The sequence below is a fragment of the Bos indicus genome, chromosome 29, assembly GCF_029378745.1.
Source record: "Bos indicus isolate NIAB-ARS_2022 breed Sahiwal x Tharparkar chromosome 29, NIAB-ARS_B.indTharparkar_mat_pri_1.0, whole genome shotgun sequence".
NCBI lineage: Eukaryota > Metazoa > Chordata > Mammalia > Artiodactyla > Bovidae > Bos > Bos indicus.
Genome location: NC_091788.1, coordinates 39,013,477 through 39,031,349, shown reverse-complemented (window position 1 = coordinate 39,031,349; position 17,873 = coordinate 39,013,477). Strand labels below are relative to the sequence as shown.

General features: G+C 43.8%; 1 protein-coding gene across 1 annotated transcript in view; it reads left to right on the top strand.

Annotated features, from left to right (window-relative positions):
• The first annotated feature begins 6,126 nt into the window (after positions 1-6,126).
• Positions 6,127-17,873, top strand: part of LOC109554096 (pregnancy-associated glycoprotein 1-like) — a 34,848-nt gene continuing 23,101 nt past the window's right edge. The window contains 9 exon segments of the mRNA XM_070782799.1: positions 6,127-6,179; positions 7,246-7,396; positions 8,370-8,487; positions 8,586-8,704; positions 9,897-10,090; positions 11,010-11,101; positions 11,104-11,125; positions 12,788-12,928; positions 13,016-13,116. Of these exon segments, the coding sequence (XP_070638900.1) occupies positions 6,127-6,179; positions 7,246-7,396; positions 8,370-8,487; positions 8,586-8,704; positions 9,897-10,090; positions 11,010-11,101; positions 11,104-11,125; positions 12,788-12,928; positions 13,016-13,116 (991 nt within the window).

Sequence of the window (17,873 nt, the reverse complement as noted above, 5' to 3'; positions counted from 1 at the left end):
TACAGACCTCTGTAGCAAAGTGTGTCTCTGCTTTTTGATACACTGTGCAGGTTTTTCAGAGCTTTTCTTCCTTCCAAGGAGCAAGTGTGTTTTAATTTTGTGGCTGCAGTCAAAGTCCATGGTGATTTTGAAGCCCAGGAAAATAAAATCTGCCACTGTTTCCACTTTCCCCTCATCTATATGCCATGAAGTGTTGGGACTGGATGCCATGAATGTTGAGTGTCTTTTTGTGAATAGTTTTTTTGAGTGTTGAGTTTCTTCATCTCCTCTCCTCATCGAGAGGCTCTTTAGCTCTTTTTTGCTTCCTGCTGTTAGGGCAGTGTCATCTTTATATCTATGGATGTTGATACTTCTCCCAGCAATCTTGATTCCAGCTTGGGATTTATCCAGTCCAGCATATTGAATGATGTAGCTTACATATAAGTTAAATAACCAAAGTGACAATGTATACCTTGTCATTCTCCTTTCCCAGTTTTAAATCTTTCAGTTGTTCCGTGTCTGATTCTAACTGCTACTTTTTGACCTACATAGAGACTTGCTAGGAGAAAGGTAAGGTGATCTGGTACTCCAATTTCCTTAAGAGTTTTCCACAGTTTGTTGTGGTCCATACAGTGAAAGGCTTTAGCATAATCAGTGGAGCAGATGGAAATGTTTTTCTGGAATTCCCTTGCTTTCTCTATGATCCAATGTATGTTGGCAATTTGATCTCTATTTCCTCAAACGAGTTTGTATATCTGGAAGTTCAAAGTTCATGTACTGTTGAAACTTAGCTTGAAGGATTTTGAGCATTACCTTGCTAGCAAGTGAGATGAGCACAATGGCAGGATAGGTTGAACATTCTTTGGAATTGCCTTTTGTTTGAATTGGAATGAAAACTGACCTTTTCCAGCACTGTGGTCACTGCTGAGTTTTCCAAATTTGCTGACATATTGAATGCAGCACATTTACAGGCTCATTCTTTAGGAATTTTAAACAGCTCAGCTGGAATTTCATCACCTTCCCTAGCTTTAGTTGTAGTGATGCTTCCTAAAGCCCACTTGACTTCATACTCCAGTATATCTGGCTTTATGTGAGTGACCCCAGCATCATCCTTATCCTGGGCATTATGACCATTTTTATACAGTTCTGTGCATTCTTGCCACCTTTTCTTAATCTCATCTTCTTCTGTTAGGTCTTTGACTTTTATGTCCTTTATTGTTCCCATCTTTGCATGACGTGTTCCTCTGGTATCTCCACTTGTCTTGAAGAGTTCTATAGTCTTTACAATTCTATTGTTTTCTTCTAATTCTTGCACTATTCACTTATGAAGCCTTTCTTATTGCTCTTTGCTATTCTCTGGAAGTCTGCATTCCATTTGTTATATCTTACCCTTTCTCCTTTGCCTTTCATGTCTCTTATTTTCTTAGCTATTTTTAAGGTCTCCTCAGGCAGCCACTTTGCCTCCTCACATACGTTTTTCCTGAGTGCGGTTTTGATGACCACTTCCCGTACAATGTTACAAACCTCCATCCATAGTTCTTCAGGCTAACAGAGTTAATCCCTTGAATCTATTTTTCATCTCCACTATATAATCATAAGGGATTTGATTTAAGTCATAGCTGAATGTTCTAGTGGTTTACCTTACTTTCTTTAATTTAAACGTGAATATTGTTTGCTTCTGCCTAAGCATTGCTTCCAGATCACCACCTACCACTCCCAGTGGGTGTGGAACAAAAACACACAATTTGAGGACTGTTACCTTGGGTTTGTGCTTGGCTTTTCACATGCTTAGCTGTGCGAGCTTCATCAAGTCTCTTAACCTCAGTTTTCTCATCTGGAAAATGGGCCCCATGATGGTAATTCCACCTTCTAGATTGCATGTGTGCCTGCAAAGAGCAAATAACCTTGAGAGGGCTTTCTGGGTTCCTGAGTCTGGAACAAATATGAATTATTCTGCCACCTGGGAGAAGAAAGTCTTCTGTGTAGATGCTATGGCTGCCATCCCCAAGGCTAAATGTTGATTCAAGCCAAATGACATCTATTTCTGAACCCTGACCCAGAACTCTGACTGAGCCCATGCTTTTTTTTTCTGGGCTCCCACAAGAGCTAACGATTACTGGCTCAGATTACTCCCTTCCTCAGCCTTAGCAGTCAGCCTTTGCTTGTCATCTACTTATCCCCTGAAATCACACTGCAAGGAAAGTCATAAAGGCTCTTGATCTCTTGTCAGTTTCCCACATCTCCAGCATAGCAACAAGTAGCTGTTATGGCTACTTGTCATAGCAACAAATATGGCAACCTGCACATCCAATCTCAGCCTGTTAAATGAATCTTTCCCTATTTGGGCCTTCATGTTTAAATTACCTATAGTTGCCTTAGTAACCTCTTATGCTTGCTGTTTAATGATGAAATATATGTGGACTTGATCTAGTTTTCTTTCCCAAGCATAATTCCAACCATGCAATTAAGTAACCAAACATTTAGTCATCTAACTACCCACAGGAATTGACAAAAGCAAGCCACCCATTATGCATTTCTTGCTTGCCCCAAAACACCACTGAAGTGATCTGCTGAAAGAATGTGATACATTGGCATGTACACTCCAGAAGGGACACTTTTCCCCTGGATTTTTTTTCCATCTAGTGCAGAATGTCTACAATAAGCCTGGCCCTCCAGCAGCTGGTCACCTAATTTTTGCAGACTCAGCCCACTCCAGAAACCTTCCTAATCCCTCAGTAAAATCTAGAGAACAGACTCAGTCAAAGTTCTCACTCCTGTAGAAAACAGTTGTTTTTTTTTTTTTTTTTTTTAAGAAAACAGTATTTGGTAATACATCCAAAATCTTGTGCTCCTTGCCTTGGATTCAAGGACCTGCACCAGAGGATGGGAAGCCTCCCCTTCCACCTAAATCTTTCACCACTCCCACCAGGGCCACAGGCTTGACTGGACCCCAAAGACTTCTGCCTGCTCACTGATGACCTCTGTACATCAGTTCAGTTCAGTCTCTCAGTTCAGTTCATTTCAGTCACTCAGTCGTGTCCAAATCTTTGCGACCCCATGAATCTCAGCACCCAGGCCTCCCTGTTCATCACCAACACCCGGAGTTCACTCAGACTCATGTCCATCGAGTCAGTGATTCCATCGAGTCAGTGATGCCATCTGTCCATCTCATCCTCTGTCGTCCCCTTCTCCTCCTGCCCCCAATCCTTCCCAGCATCAGATTCTTTTCCAATGAGTCAACTCTTCACATGAGATGGCCAAAGTACTGGAGTTTCAGCTTTAGCATCATTCCCTCCAAAGAAATCCCAGGGCTGATCTCCTTCAGAATGGACTGGTTGGATCTCCTTGCAGTCCAAGGGACTCTCAAGAGTCTTCTCCAACTCCACAGTTCAAAAGCATCAATTCTGCAACGTTCAGCCTTCTTCACAGTCCAACTCTCACATCCATACATGACCACAGGAAAAACCATAACCTTGACTAGACGAACCTTTGTTGGCAAAGTAATGCCTCTGCTTTTGAATATGCTATCTAGGTTGGTCATAACTTTCCTTCCAAGGAGTAAGTGTCTTTTAATTTCATGGCTGCAGTCACCATCTGCAGTGATTTTGGAGCCCCCCCAAAAATAAAGTCTGACACTGTTTCCACTGTTTCTCCATATATTTCCCATGAAGTGATGGGACCGGATGCCATGATCTTCATTTTCTGAATGTTGAGGTTTAAGCCAACTTTTTCACTCTCCATTTTTCCTTTCATCAAGAGGCTTTTTGGTTCCTCTTCACTTTCTGCCATAAGCGTGGTGTCATCTGCATATCTGAAGTTATTGATATTTCTCCTGGCAGTCTTGATTCCAGCTTGTGTCTCTCAGTCATGTCCAACTCTGCTATATTATGGGGTGCAGCATGCCAGGTTTCCCTATCCATCACCAACTCCCGGAGTTTGCTCAAACTCCTGTTCATCAAGTCAGTGATGCCACCCAATAATTTAATCTTCTGTCTTCCCCTTTGTCTTCTGCCTTTAATCTTTCCCTGTGTCAGGGTCTTTCCTAATGTGCCAGTTCTTCCCATTAGGTGGCCAAGTATTGGAAATTCAGCTTCAACATCGGTCCTTCCAATGAACAGTCAGGACTTATTTCCTTTAGCATGGACTGGTTTGATCTCTTTGCAGTCCAAGGGACTCTCAAGAGTCGTCCTACACCACAGTTTAAAAACATCAATTATTTGTTACTCAGCTTTCTTTATGGTCCAACTCTCACATCCACTCACGATTTCTGGTAAAACTATAGCTTTGACTATACAGATCTTTTCTGGTAAATAATGTCTCTGATTTTTAGTATGCTGTCAGGTTTTTCATGGCTTTTCTTCCAAGGAGCTAGCATCTTTTTTTTTTTTTTTTTTCACAACTGCAGTCACTACAGTGATTTTGGAGCCCAGAAAATAAAGTCTGTCATTGTTTTCATTGTTTTTCCAGGTATTGCCATGATGTGATGGGACTGGATGCCATGATCTTCGTTTTTTGATCTGTACATACCACATCAATATCATTCGAAAGAAAAAGAAATGGAAAAAGGCAAAATGATTGCCTGAGGAGGCCTTACAAATAACTTAGAAAAGAAGAGAAGCAAAAGACAAAGGAGAAAAGAAAGACATACCCATCTGAATGCAGAGTTCCAAAGAATAGCAAGAAGAGATTTAAAAAAAAAAAACCTTACTAAGTGATCAGTGCAATGAAATAGAAGAAAACATTAGAAAGGTAAACACCAGAGATCTCTTCAAGAAAATTAGAGATAGTGAGGGAATGTTTCAGGCAAAGATGGGCACAATAAAAGATGGGATGGACCTAACAGAAGCAGAATATATTAAGAAGAGGGTGAAAGAATATATAGAAGAACTGCACAAAAAAGATATTAATGACCCAGATAACAACGATGGTGTGATCACTCACCTAGAGCTAGACAATCCTGAAATGCGAAGTGAAATGGATCATCAGAAGCATCACTAAGAGCAAAGCTAGTGCAGGTGATGGCATTGCAGTACAGCTATATCAGATCTTAAAAGATGATGCTGTTAAAGTGCTGCACTCAATATGCCAGCAAATGTGGAAAACTCAGCAGTGGCCACACGACTGGAAATGCAAATCAAAACCACTATGAGGTACCATTTAACACCAGTCAGAATGGCTGCGATCCAAAAGTCTACAAATAATAAATGCTGGAGAGGGTGTGGAGAAAAGGGAACCCTCTTACACTGTTGGTGGGAATGCAAACTAGTACAGCCACTATGGAGAACAGTGTGGAGATTCCTTAAAAAACTGGAAATAGAACTGCCTTATGATCCAGCAACCCCACTGCTGGGCATACACACTGAGGAAACCAGAAGGGAAAGAGACACGTGTACCCCAGTGTTCATCACAGCACTGTTTATAATAGCCAGGACATGGAAGCAACCTAGATGTCCATCAGCATATGAATGGATAAGAAAGCTGTGGTACATATACACAATGGAGTATTACTCAGCCATTAAAAAGAATACATTTGAATCAGTTCTAATGAGGTGGATGAAACTGGAGCCTATTATACAGAGTGAAGTAAGCCAGAAGGAAAAACACCAATACAGTATACTAACGCATATATATGGAATTTAGAAAGATGGTAACAATAACCCTGTGTACGAGACAGCAAAAGAGACACTGATGTATGGAACAGTCTTATGGACTCTGTGGGACAGGGAGAGGGTGGGAAGATTTGGGAGAATGGCAATGAAACATGTAAAATATCATGTAGGAAACGAGTTGCCAGTCCAGGTTCGATGCATGATGCTGGATGCTTGGGGCTGGTGCACTGGGACGGCCCAGAGGGATGGTATGGGGAGAGAGGAGGGAGGAGGGTTCGAGATGGGGAACACATGTATACCTGTGGCGGATTCATTTTGATATTTGGCATAACTAATACAATTATGTAAAGTTTAAAAATAAAATAAAATTAGAAAAAAAAAAAAAAAGAACAAAAGATTTTTTTTTTTTTTCCAAATCTTTTAGTGGTCTAAAAAGGAAAACTAGGGTAGCTTAGAGCATATATAATTAGGGTCTCCTGGTCACCACTACATGCTAAGAACCCAAACTTCTCTGAGTTCCTGAAGCCAGGAAAGAAGCATGAAGTGGCTTGTGCTCCTCGGGCTGGTGGCCTTCTCAGAGTGCATAGTCAAGTAAGTATGGGGACTGTATGCCACATCATATTCTTTTCTCAGACTTTTCTTTTCATCTGATTATTCTTCCACGCATCAGGTTTAGAAGGGAATGGAATATTTCCCTAAGAGTCTTAAGGTTCAACTCTTACTTACTGATAAGTAACTTACTATAGGAACTGTGGGTCCCAAAGTCTTGGTGTAGATTTGCATGGTTACACAAATCTTGGGGTCCAATCATGTCATGACATATTGAAAATGCAATTCCTTGCAACTGTTCAGTGCACAGTCTATGCAGATGTCAATGTGGTCCTGTGGAATAGCACTTTTCTACATTTTATTCAACATGTCCTCTTTTTTCCCTGTCTACTTCAGTGTGTATATGCCTATGTCTGCATCTCTGTATCACTGTCATTTATCTCTCCATCTCTTTGGAAGTCACTGGGAGTGTATTTCTCTTTCTGTTGTTTCTTTTGATTTTTCATTTGACTTGTCCTTTCTCAAGCCTCTGCATTTCCATTACTTGTTCCCTATATCTTGGATTCTTCTTTCAACTCTCTCTTCTCTGACAACTTGGAGAAAGATACACTGTTTTATATCTGACAAGCAGTGTGACCACAGCCAAATCAGAAACCTCTTGCATTTCAAATTGCTCCCTTATCAAAGAGAATAAGAGTTCCCTTCTACCTCCTTCCTTGAGGTTATATGAGAAGGATAGTGTGGGATGGCAACAGCAATGTTAATGGCTGTCATTGTTGAGACTTCCTATTTATCAGGTACCTTATATACATCACTTCTCTTATCCCCAAGATATTCTATTTGGAGGGTTTGTATTGTTACATTCCACCATTTTACCGAAGGGGAGACTGAGACACCACATGGTCATATGGCTTATCCAAGATTGCTGAAAAGAACCTGTATTCAAATCTATGTCTTTGCCATGGTATAGGCATAACATTCTGATAATAATGTACCTCATAAAAATGATTAGAAAATACACAGGGCCATTACAATGACAGTTATACCTTAACACTGACAGCTAATTGTAGCATCTTCTTTGTTTTCTTTGTCAAATGCTTGGTGAAGGAATACCTCTAAGGAGACTGAAGACCATGAGGAAAACCCTCAGTGGAAAAAACATGCTGAAGGATTTCTTGAAGGAGCATCCTTACAGATGGTCCCAGATTTCTTTTCGTGGCTCAAAACTAACTATTTACCCGCTGAGAAACATCATGGATGTGAGTATTTTGGGAGGATGGTGCTCCATAATGCCCCCTTGTTCTCTAGCCAGGCATGGGGCTTATTTGGAGGTGCCAGGTGGGATGTTGAGGTTGGGGTTCCTGCACGGGGCAGAGATACTGGAAAACAGGGACCCCAATCAGAGGAGAAGGCACTCTCATCCTCAACTGTTGGTCTTGGTGACTGGGCCTGGCAATTACCAGGTGGCAGGTAAATATTCATTTCTCTGTCAAACATGTGTCATTAGTTTAATGGCGATTGTTCCTTCTGAACTACATGAGCCACTCAGCTACAGATGAAGAGTCTGCCATCACTGATCAAAAGGGAGAACCAACAGCAAAGCAATTGTGAATCCCCAGGCAGAGGAATTCAGTTTCCACAGATGCAAGAATAACAGCAGTAATAAGTTACTGAATCTGTATTCCATGTATGGCCATAACTATCACTGTGGTCACTGTTTTGAGATTAGACAAAGGGCTTATTTTGTCTTCAAGAATGCCCATGCCAGCCTGAGAGATAGGCAAAGGGTAAATATATGTCAAATGAAAGGGTCACCTGTGTGGTGTTGATTGGATGTGGTCTGAGTTTAGAGGGAGTGGCTGGGGTTGATCAAGAAGGAGCATCTGGAGAAGGGGCTGCTAAGGCTGGGTTTGAAGAGATTACAGAGCTTCTCAAATGAAGGCACCAGGACCTCCTTGGGTGTCCAGTGGTCATAGAGGCCCAGTGGTTATGCCTCTGGGCTTCCCACGTAGGAGGTACCACTTGAACGCTTGGTCATAGAGTCAATATCCTGCATACAATGTAGCACAGGAAAAATATATCAAATGCAGATACCTCTGTGACCAAAGCCTGTGAGCTGCACGGTGGTTAGAAAGTGATCTTAAGAGATACGTGACACCCAGAGGGAGGCAGCAGTTAGGGAATAGAGGATAGCCAGTTCTGCACTAATCCACTCCCTCCTTCTCCCTGTAGTTGGTCTACCTGGCTAATATCACCATTGGAACACCCCCTCAGGAGTTCCAGGTTTTCCCTGACACAGGCTCATCTGACTTGTGGGTGCCCTCTGACTTTTGCACCAGCCCAGCCTGTTGTGAGTACAGGCACCCCCTACCCGGACCATCCTTCACTTGCCCTGCCGCCCTGTTTCCATCCTTGGCACCTGATGACACTCATCTCTTGTGTCTACAGCTAAACACGTTAGATTCAGACATCTTCAGTCTTCCACCTTCCGGCTTACCAATAAGACCTTCAGCATCACCTATGGATCTGGGAGAATTAAAGGAGTTGTTGCTTATGACACAGTTTGGGTAACAGTGTAACAAATGCTGAGTCAGGACTGGCTATGGAGTGACCACTGCTTGAAAAACAGATGCAGGACCATCTGGCAGGACCCATCCTAGCCCAATTCCCATATATATTGGCTATCATATCCATAGGATATGTTTCTGGGGAGGCAGTGCCTGTGGGGATACAGGAGTAAACAAGTTAGCGGACCCAGAAATTTGCTTGAGGTGTGGACTTGCAGCTCCTCTGCCCATGAGCAGTTCAAGGTTCATTTTGCTGGGAGAGAGGAGAAGGGATAAAAGCACACACTTTTATATTAACAGACTGTTCCAGGCACTTTCAGGTGGTAACTGGTTTAATCCTGCAACAACCCCACACAGCAGTTACTCTGATTAGCCCATGAGACATATGAGGAAACTGAAGTACAGACCACAAGGGCCTTGCTGAGGGCACACATGTGGTAAAATGTGGAGTTAGGCTGGATTTTCAGGGCTGAAGTTGCTGTGGGATGTTTGGGGACAGGATAAAACTGATCTGGGGATCCTGGGGGCAGTCAAGGGCTTCAGGTATCCAGAGTGGGAAACTGGGGGCCTGAGAAGTCAAGGGGCCTGATAAATGAGTTCTCACTCTAGAGGACCCTTGAGAGTCTAATAAACCTATGGCCTGCCTCCCCCAGAATGCCCGAGTAGTTCCCCTCTCTTTCTCTCTTGTACACATTCACAGAAATATACACGTATCCCCAAAAGTGAATTCCTCAGGCAGTAGTTTCATAGACCCCGGAAGCAAGATTGTGTTTTCAGCTTCTGTCTTCCTGGACAGATGCAGAATCCACAGTACATTACAGAGAATGCAGTCCATTCCTGTTATTAAGTCACAGTGATGCCAAAGAGAAGGCTATCTTGCTCTCGTTCATTTTGTCCATAAGATGGCACCAATGGGACCTGGCCTGACTCTTGGTTGCCCCACCTGTACAGAAGCCACGAGGCCAATTTGACTCACTCAGGTGGTGTTTTTCAGAGGGTCAGATGTTTTAAAATTCACAGCCTGTCTCAAGTGGAACCCAGATTCCCCTCCCAGCTTCATCTAACCATCTGTGGGTCACCAAAGATAGAGCCCAGCCTCAATTCTTCTCTGAGGATCTAATGGCAATGCACCCAGCCCAGTCCTAGCCCCACTTCACATATCTGTAAGTGGGATCACTCTTCTCTCCCACAGATTGGGGACCTTGTGAGTCCTGACCAGCCGTTCTGTCTAAGTGTGGCGGAATACGGGTTTGAAGGCAGAACTTATGATGGCGTCTTTGGCTTGAATTACCCCAACATATCCTTCTCTGGACCCATCCCCATGTTTGACAAGCTGAAGAATCAAGGTGTCATTTCTGAGCCTGTTTTTGCCTTCTACTTGAGCAAGTAAGTCTGAGATGGACAATCACTTTCTCCAAATAAGCTGTAAGTTGCTTTCAGTTGCATGAAAATTATAGAACACTTGGTAAAGAAATATCCTGAGATATAATCTAATCCAGGATAACTATGGCCCCAGAGCCCTACCTGGTGTCACTACTGGCTTTTATAAATAAAATTTTATTGGAACACAACCCTACTCCTGGGCTCAAGATCAGTAAATTGGTCTCTGGGGGTGTGTGAGGAGGAAGGCTAATGGAAGACGACAGGAAACAAGTTGAAGGAAAAGGCATTAGGATTTGCTTATGAATTTTATAATGAAGGAATGAGAAGGATGGTGGATATCTTTCCCTCCTCATTAGCATTTCACTGGGAGCCCAGGACCAGCTACCCAATTTGTGGAGCCAGTGAGAAATGAAAGTGTGGGACACAAAAGTGTGGGACCCCTTGTTCAAGAAATATTAAGCATTTCAAGACATGGAGAGCAGAGTTGGGGTCCCTTCTGAGTGTGGGACCCTCTGGACAGTAGAGGTCACAGGCCAGCGGAGCCAACTGTGGGTGACCTGAACCCACACCCTTAGAACTCCCAGGCCTTGGTTTTACTGAAAAATGACAAGGTTGACAAGGGGAAAGCCAAAACACTTCAGCACCCTGTCCTCTGAGGGCTGAGCACTCAGGTCACAGGAGATCCAGGGCATCTTCAGAAGACATAATGGGTGGAGCCCAGCCAAGTGACTGAACTTCTAACCTCCTCTGTGCCACTCATTAGCCAGGAACAGACCTCAGTCTGGATCTCAATCGCTCCTAGACTCGATATCTGCATCTGTACATGGGGACCTTATTAGGGCCTTGGTGGGTGGACAAGCACAGCTCTCAGACTGTGCTGTTGTTACTGTCCTCCAAGGATCCCAGCCTGTCTTCTCTACAGAGACAAGTGGGAGGGCAGTGTGGTGATGTTTGGTGGGGTGGACCACTGCTACTATGAGGGAGAGCTCAACTGGGTGCCATTGATCGAAGCAGGTAGTGGAGTGTACACATGGACTGGTAAGCCTCTCCCTCTGAGGGTCAGCCCAAGTGGTGTTTCCACTACTGTACATGGACACAGGCAGACACCCACAAATACATTCTTAAACATACAGTCACACAGACATATACACCACCCACAACGACGCAGACACACAGACACATGGAAACACACAAGCAGACACATATAAACCTTCACAGAGACACATAAGAACATGCATAGCTAGTCAGAGACACACAAGCACTCACAGAGACACATACAAACACACATACAAATAAACACACAAGCACATAAATACACAAACAACCCATGGGTTCATAATACCCAGGCCTTCTGAGAAAGGCTCTGACCATGGTCCTAAAAGGGTCCAAGAGGTCTGTGCAGCTGGGAGAGGGCTGCACCCACTGCCCTGTGAGGCGTGGAGCATGGTTAGAGGACTCTACAGTGTGGTGAACAGAGGATCAGGGAGAATTTCTCCAGCCTGAACAGAGTTATGATAAGATAACCAACTGTCCAGGGCTACCTGGGACATAGGAAGTTCTCAGTACAGATAAATGTCATTTTAAAAACAGGGACAGTGAGAAAATGGGGGAAACTAGTCTTCTTAGGGAGCAGCTATCCAGCAGTGGAGAGAGGCTGGCTGCAGTCTTAAGACGTGAAAGCAACTAATAAAACAGATATTCCATGTTCTTGGGCACACAGTGGGACAGGGGCTGTAACAGAGAATCAGGAAGGTGGGATCCAGGAGTGACCTGAGGACAAGAGGCATAATTGATAGGATTCTGTGTGATACCCTCAGACAAAAGCTGACCTGTCTTTTGGAGTTTCTGTGAGCTAGTCATGTATTTCCTGGCCAGGGTCTCAGGGTCTGAGCTGGTTGTAGGAGCAGTGCTGGGAAATACCCTCTCCCAGAGGAGCCCCTCTCTCCTACCATGAGAATCTGCTGCCCCTGCAAATCTCCATCTTCACTCTGTGTGCAACCCATTATTTGTTCCCCATCACATACAGCTCTCTGGATGTTTCTTATTGATTTCTCAGTCTTTGTTCATTCATTGAACAGACAAGCATTGAGCATTCACTGTGTGCCAGGCACTTTAGGGATGCAAGGAGATTAAAACTCGCCCTCACACTTAAAAAGGCAGATGTACATGAAGTGACTCGCCCACATAGTGAATTATGACTTTGATACATGCTAGACATGAGGAGAAGGCAATGGCAACCCACTCCAGTACTATTGCCTGGAAAATCCCAGTGATGGCGGAGCCTGGTGGGCTGCCCTCTATGAGTTCTCCAAGAGTCAGACACGACTGAAGTGAGTCAGCAGCAGCAACAGCAGCAGACATGAGGAAGGGTCTACAGAGAGACCAAGACAGGAGACTGATAAACACTGGGGGAAAGACTTCCCGAAAACAATACAATTAAGGTGGAGCCTGGAAGATGAGAAGAAATTTGCTAGTCAAAGTGCAGTGGAGTCTTCTAGGAAGGAAGACCAGCCTGTGTCAAGGTACAAAATGTCCTGGTGCATTCAAGTACTGCATTCGAGGATGTCAAGAAAGGTGCTGTGTCGAGAACAAAGGAAAAGAGGGCAAGAGGTGAAGGGCTGTTTAGGAGACAGTCAGGAAGGGGGCAATTCTGGGGAGAATGAGTGACCTTGATGCCCTCTTTCTTCCATTGTCTCTCAGCATCTCCATGAAAAGAAAGGTTATTGCTTTTTCTGATGGCTGTGAGGCCCTTGTGGACACTGGGACATCACATATCAAAGCCCCAGGAAGACTGGTCAGTAACATACAGAAGCTCATCGGCGCCAGGCTATGGGGTTTCAAGGTGAAGGGTCATGCCCCAGGGTTACTTCCAGTCTCCAAACACAACAAGGAACTCCAGGGCCAATCTCTCACCCTCTCTCTCTAACTGCACTATGTTTATTGTTATGTGGTCAATACTCTTCCCTCTATTATCTTCACCATCAATGGTGTCAACTACCCAGTGCCAGCTCCAAGCCTATATCTTCAAGGTGAGGGGACAATATTGAGGGTTGGTTCTCAAACTGGAGCTTGTAAGAACTCTTGGGCTACTGCTGGGAGGAGGGCGCCCTCTGGAGGCCATGTCACCCCATTGCAGATGCTGCTGAGCCCTGTGGCTGGGCTGGTGCCTCCCACAAAACCAATCACTTGAAAGTAAAGGACTGTGTGGGACACTGATCTTCCTGAAATAAATGTGGAGATACCACACCATATGGCATACTGGGAGTAAGGCAGAGGGAAACACTAAGGTCCTCAGTGCTCAAAGAGCTTCAATTCAATCTGAACCCGTAGGTGCATGAACATGGAATTCAGCACTAGCAGTCCCTGAAATAGGCCATATTACAAGGAGAATGGCTGGGGAGAGTCCCAGTGTGATGTCCCAGCATAAGTTCACAGTCTCCCTTCCCTTCTCAAACTTTCCTGGTTTGAATGATAAATTACATGGTCAGCCTAGTTCTCAGCTGCATCTTCCCCTTGCTCTGGCCAGGTGCTTCCTTTGTGAGTTGGGGTACCTGTCCGCTCTGTGGGGAGGTTGGATGCTAATGTGAATAAAGGGTGAACAGTGACTGCTCAGCCCACGCACAGGGTGGAGGCTTCATATCAGCTCCCTGCGAGAGTTCAGAGCAGGCTGATGGGCTCAAAGAAGGCTTTGAGGAAGATAGTGAATTTCAGGAATTCTAAAACCACAAACTCATTGAGCCATATGGAGGGTTGCTTGGTTCTAGGCAAAACTGCACTGGATTCCATGCAAATGGAATCTCAAGGTGGTCTGCACTGGGACACTGGGGACTTACTAGGGGTGATGAGGGCTACGGACTGACCTGTGGGGTTGGGAAACCAGAGTACCTTACCCACCCAAGCCTGGAGGGCCAAAGAGGGTGAGAGTGGGCCGAAGGAGGCTTCTCAGATTTTCTGTCCTTTATTGTGCCCATCTTTGCATAAAGTGTTCCTCTGGCAGCTCCAATTTTCCTGAAGTGATTTATAATCTTTACAATTCTATTATTTTCCTCTAATTCTTGCAGTGTGCACTTACGAAGACTTTCTTATCTCTCCTTGATATTCTCTGGAAGTCTGCATGCCACTGAGTATATCTTTCCCTTTCTCCCTTGCCTTTCACTTCTCTTATTTCCTCAGCTGTTTTTAAGCCTCCTCAGGCAACCCCTTTTCCTTCTCACATTGTTTTCCTGGGGATGGTTTTGGTGACCACCTCCCATGCAATGTAACAAACCTCCATCCTAGTTCTTCAGGCTACCAGACCTAATCCCTTGAATCTATTTTTAATCTCCACTATAAAATCATAAGGGATTTGATTTAGGTTATAGCTTAATGATCTACTGGTTTTCCTTAGTTACTTCAATTTAAGCCTGAATACTGCTTGCTTCTGCCTAAGCATTGGTGCCAGATGACCCTCACCACTCCCAGTGGGTGTGGAGCAATAACATACAATTTGAGGACTGTTACCCTCGGTTTGTGCTTGGCCTTTCACATACTTAGCTGTGTGAGCTTGATCAAGTCACTTAACCTCAGTTTTCTCATCTGGAAAATGGGCACCATGATGATAGTTCCACCTTCTAGATTGCGTGTGTGCCTGCAGAGAGCAAGTGGCCCCAAGAGGGCTTTCTGGGTTCCTGAGTCTGGAACAAATATGAATTATTCTGCCACCTGGGGAGAAGGAAATCTTCTGTTTAGAGGTTATGGCTGCCATCCCCAAGGCTAGCTATTGATTCAAGCCAAATGACATCTCTCTCTGAACCATGACATAGAACTCTGACTGAGCTGATGCTCCCACAGAGCTAATGATTACTGGCTCAGATTATTCCCATCCTCAGCCTTACCAGTCAGCCTTTCTTTGTTAACTACTTCTAGTCTGAAATCACTCTGCAAGGAGAGTTGTAAGGCTTTTGGTCTCTTTTCAGTTTCCCACATCTCCAGCATAGCAACAAGTAGCTGTGATGGCTTCTTGTCATAGTAACAACTATGGCAACTGGTACAGTCCAGTCTCAGCCTGCTAAATGAAACTGTCCCCATGAAAGGTTGTTGTTGAATCATGACACCAGGATTTTTGGCTCCGAAGGAGAATTCCATCTGGGGCCAGAGACGAGGCTTGATCACTCAGAGCTTTTGTGTAATAAAGTTTTATTAAAGTATAAAGGAGATAGAGAAAGCTTCTGACATAGGCATCAGAAGGGGGCAGAAAGAGTGCCCCCTGCTAGTCTTCAGCTGGATGTTATATAGTCACTAGCAGTCTGTTAATGACAGAAAGGAATGTCTTAAAACTCTGAAGGCCCCTCACCCATAAGATGCATTCTATGATAACTTGGCACCAAATGGTTCATCTTGGGCCATAAAATGATTAACTTGAATCTTGAAGAAGGGCAGATCACCATACAAATAATTTCATTTACATAGATTAGAGGAACAATATCTGAGTGTAACATACTGGTTTGCCAAGTAGGTTCTGAGCCAAAAGGCGGAACCGACTTGAAGACAGAGTTTGGGGTAAATGTATGGCACATTAGCATAGCTTAAGACAAACATTTCCATAAGAAAAAGACATTGGTTATCTCTAGGTTTGAGAACAGTTAACTTCAGGTGATACCAGGTGTCGTTATGGCAACACAGTATTTTAAGAGAAACCTCCTTTTGAATTTGTATAGAGAAGGAAAAAATATCGCTAGTTTGTTTCCTCCTGCTGCTTAAGAGAGATAAAAATGTCTGACACTTGCAGGCTATTTCCTCCCTTTGGAGACCCCTGGCCTTCCTGCCTGTTACCCTCTCACCCATTTATCCCCTCACGTTTAAAGTAACTACCATTGCCTTAGAAACCTTCCTATGATTGCTGTTTAAGGACAAAATATGTGTGGAGTTGATCTAGTTTTCTTTCCCAAGCATGATTCCAACTATGCAATGAAGTAACCAGACATTTAGTTATCTAAATACCAACAGGAATGGAGAAAAGCAAAACACCCAACCTACATTTCTAGCTTGCCCCAAAACAATATTAAAGTGATCTGCTGAAATAATGTGATACACTGGCATGTACACACTAGAAGGGACACTTTTTCTGAATTCATTTTCCACCTAGTGCAAAATATCTACCACAAGCCTCGCCCTTCAGCAGCTGGTCACCTGGTTTTTGCAGTCTCAGCCTGACCCCAATCCCTTTTAAATCCCTCAGTAAAATCTAGAGAACAAACTCAGTCAAAGCTCTCTCTCCTGCAAAAAACAGGTTTTTGTTTTTTTTAGAAAACAATGTTTGGTAACACATTCAAAATCTTGTGCTCCTTGCCTTGAATTCAAGGACCTGCACCAGAGGATAGGAAGCCTCCCCTTCCACCTAAATCTTTCTCCACTCCAACCAGGACCAGAGCCTTCAGTGGTCTCTGTGTCTTCATTGGTATTGTTCATTTGCTAAGTCATGTCTGACTCTTTGTGATTACATGTTCGGCAAAAAAGCAGGCTTCCCTGTCTTTCACTCTTTTGCGGAGTTTCTTTAAAGTCATGTCCTTTGAGTTGGTGATGCCATCTCACAATCTCATTCTTTTATTCCCTCTCCTTCTGCCCACAGTCTTTCCCAGCATCAGGGTCTCTTCCAATGAGATGGGTCTTCACATCAGATGGTCTAAGTGTTGGAGCTTCATCTTCAGCATCAGTCCTTCCATTGAACATTGCTCTACCACTTCCAAAACAAAACTCTTTTTTCCAAACACCTAACAATATTGAGCATTGATAAAGTTTAGTAGAACAAGGATCTTGTCCTCTGGGAAATCCCAGCACTGCCGCCCTGCCTTTCTCTTACCATTCTCTCCACCTGGCATAGAATTGCTTCCCTAGAGCTTCCCCAGCTTGAAATGGCCTGCTGACCCAAAATTGTCAGCTATCCAGGAATTTTTCCTTCCTCCTTCCTTAAAGACTTCTGCCTGCTCCCTGATTGTCCTCTGTACATCAGTTCAGTTTAGTCTCTCAGTCATGTCCAACTCTTTGTTATATCATGGGGTGCAGCACGCCAGGTTTCCCTGTCCATCACCAACTCCCGGAGCTTGCTCAAACTCATGTTCATCAAGTTGATGATGCCACCCAACAATTTTGTCTTCTGTTTTCCCCTTTGCCTCCTGCCTTTAATCTTTCCCAGCATCGGGGTCTTTTATAACGAGTTAGTTCTACCCATCAATTGGCCAAAGTAATGGAGGTTAAGCTTCAGCATCAGCCCTTCCAATGAATATTCAAGACTGATTTCCTTTAGGATGGACTGACTGGATCTCCATTGCAGTCCAAGGGACTCTCAAGAATCTTGTCCAACATCACAGTTCAAAAGCATCAATTCTTTGGTGCTCAACTTTTTTTATGGTCCCAACTCTCACATCCACACATGACTTCTGGAAAAACCATAGGTTTGATGATACAGACCTTTGTTGGTAAAGTAATGTCTCTGATTTTTAGTATGTTGTCAAGGTTTTTCATAGCTTTTCTTCCAAGGACCAAGTGTCTTTTTTTTTTTTTTTCCACAGCTGCAGTCACCATCTGCAGTGATTTTGGAGTCCAGGGAAATAAAGTCTGTCACTGCTTTCATTGTTTATCCATGTATTTTCCATGAAATGATGGATCTGGATGCAGTGATCTTTGTTTTTTGATCTGTATGTACCTCATGAAGACCATCCTCAAGAGAATGAAATGGGAAAAGGCAAAATGGTTGTCTGAGGATGCCTTAGAAATAACTTAGAAAAGAAGAGAAGCAAAAGGCAAAAGA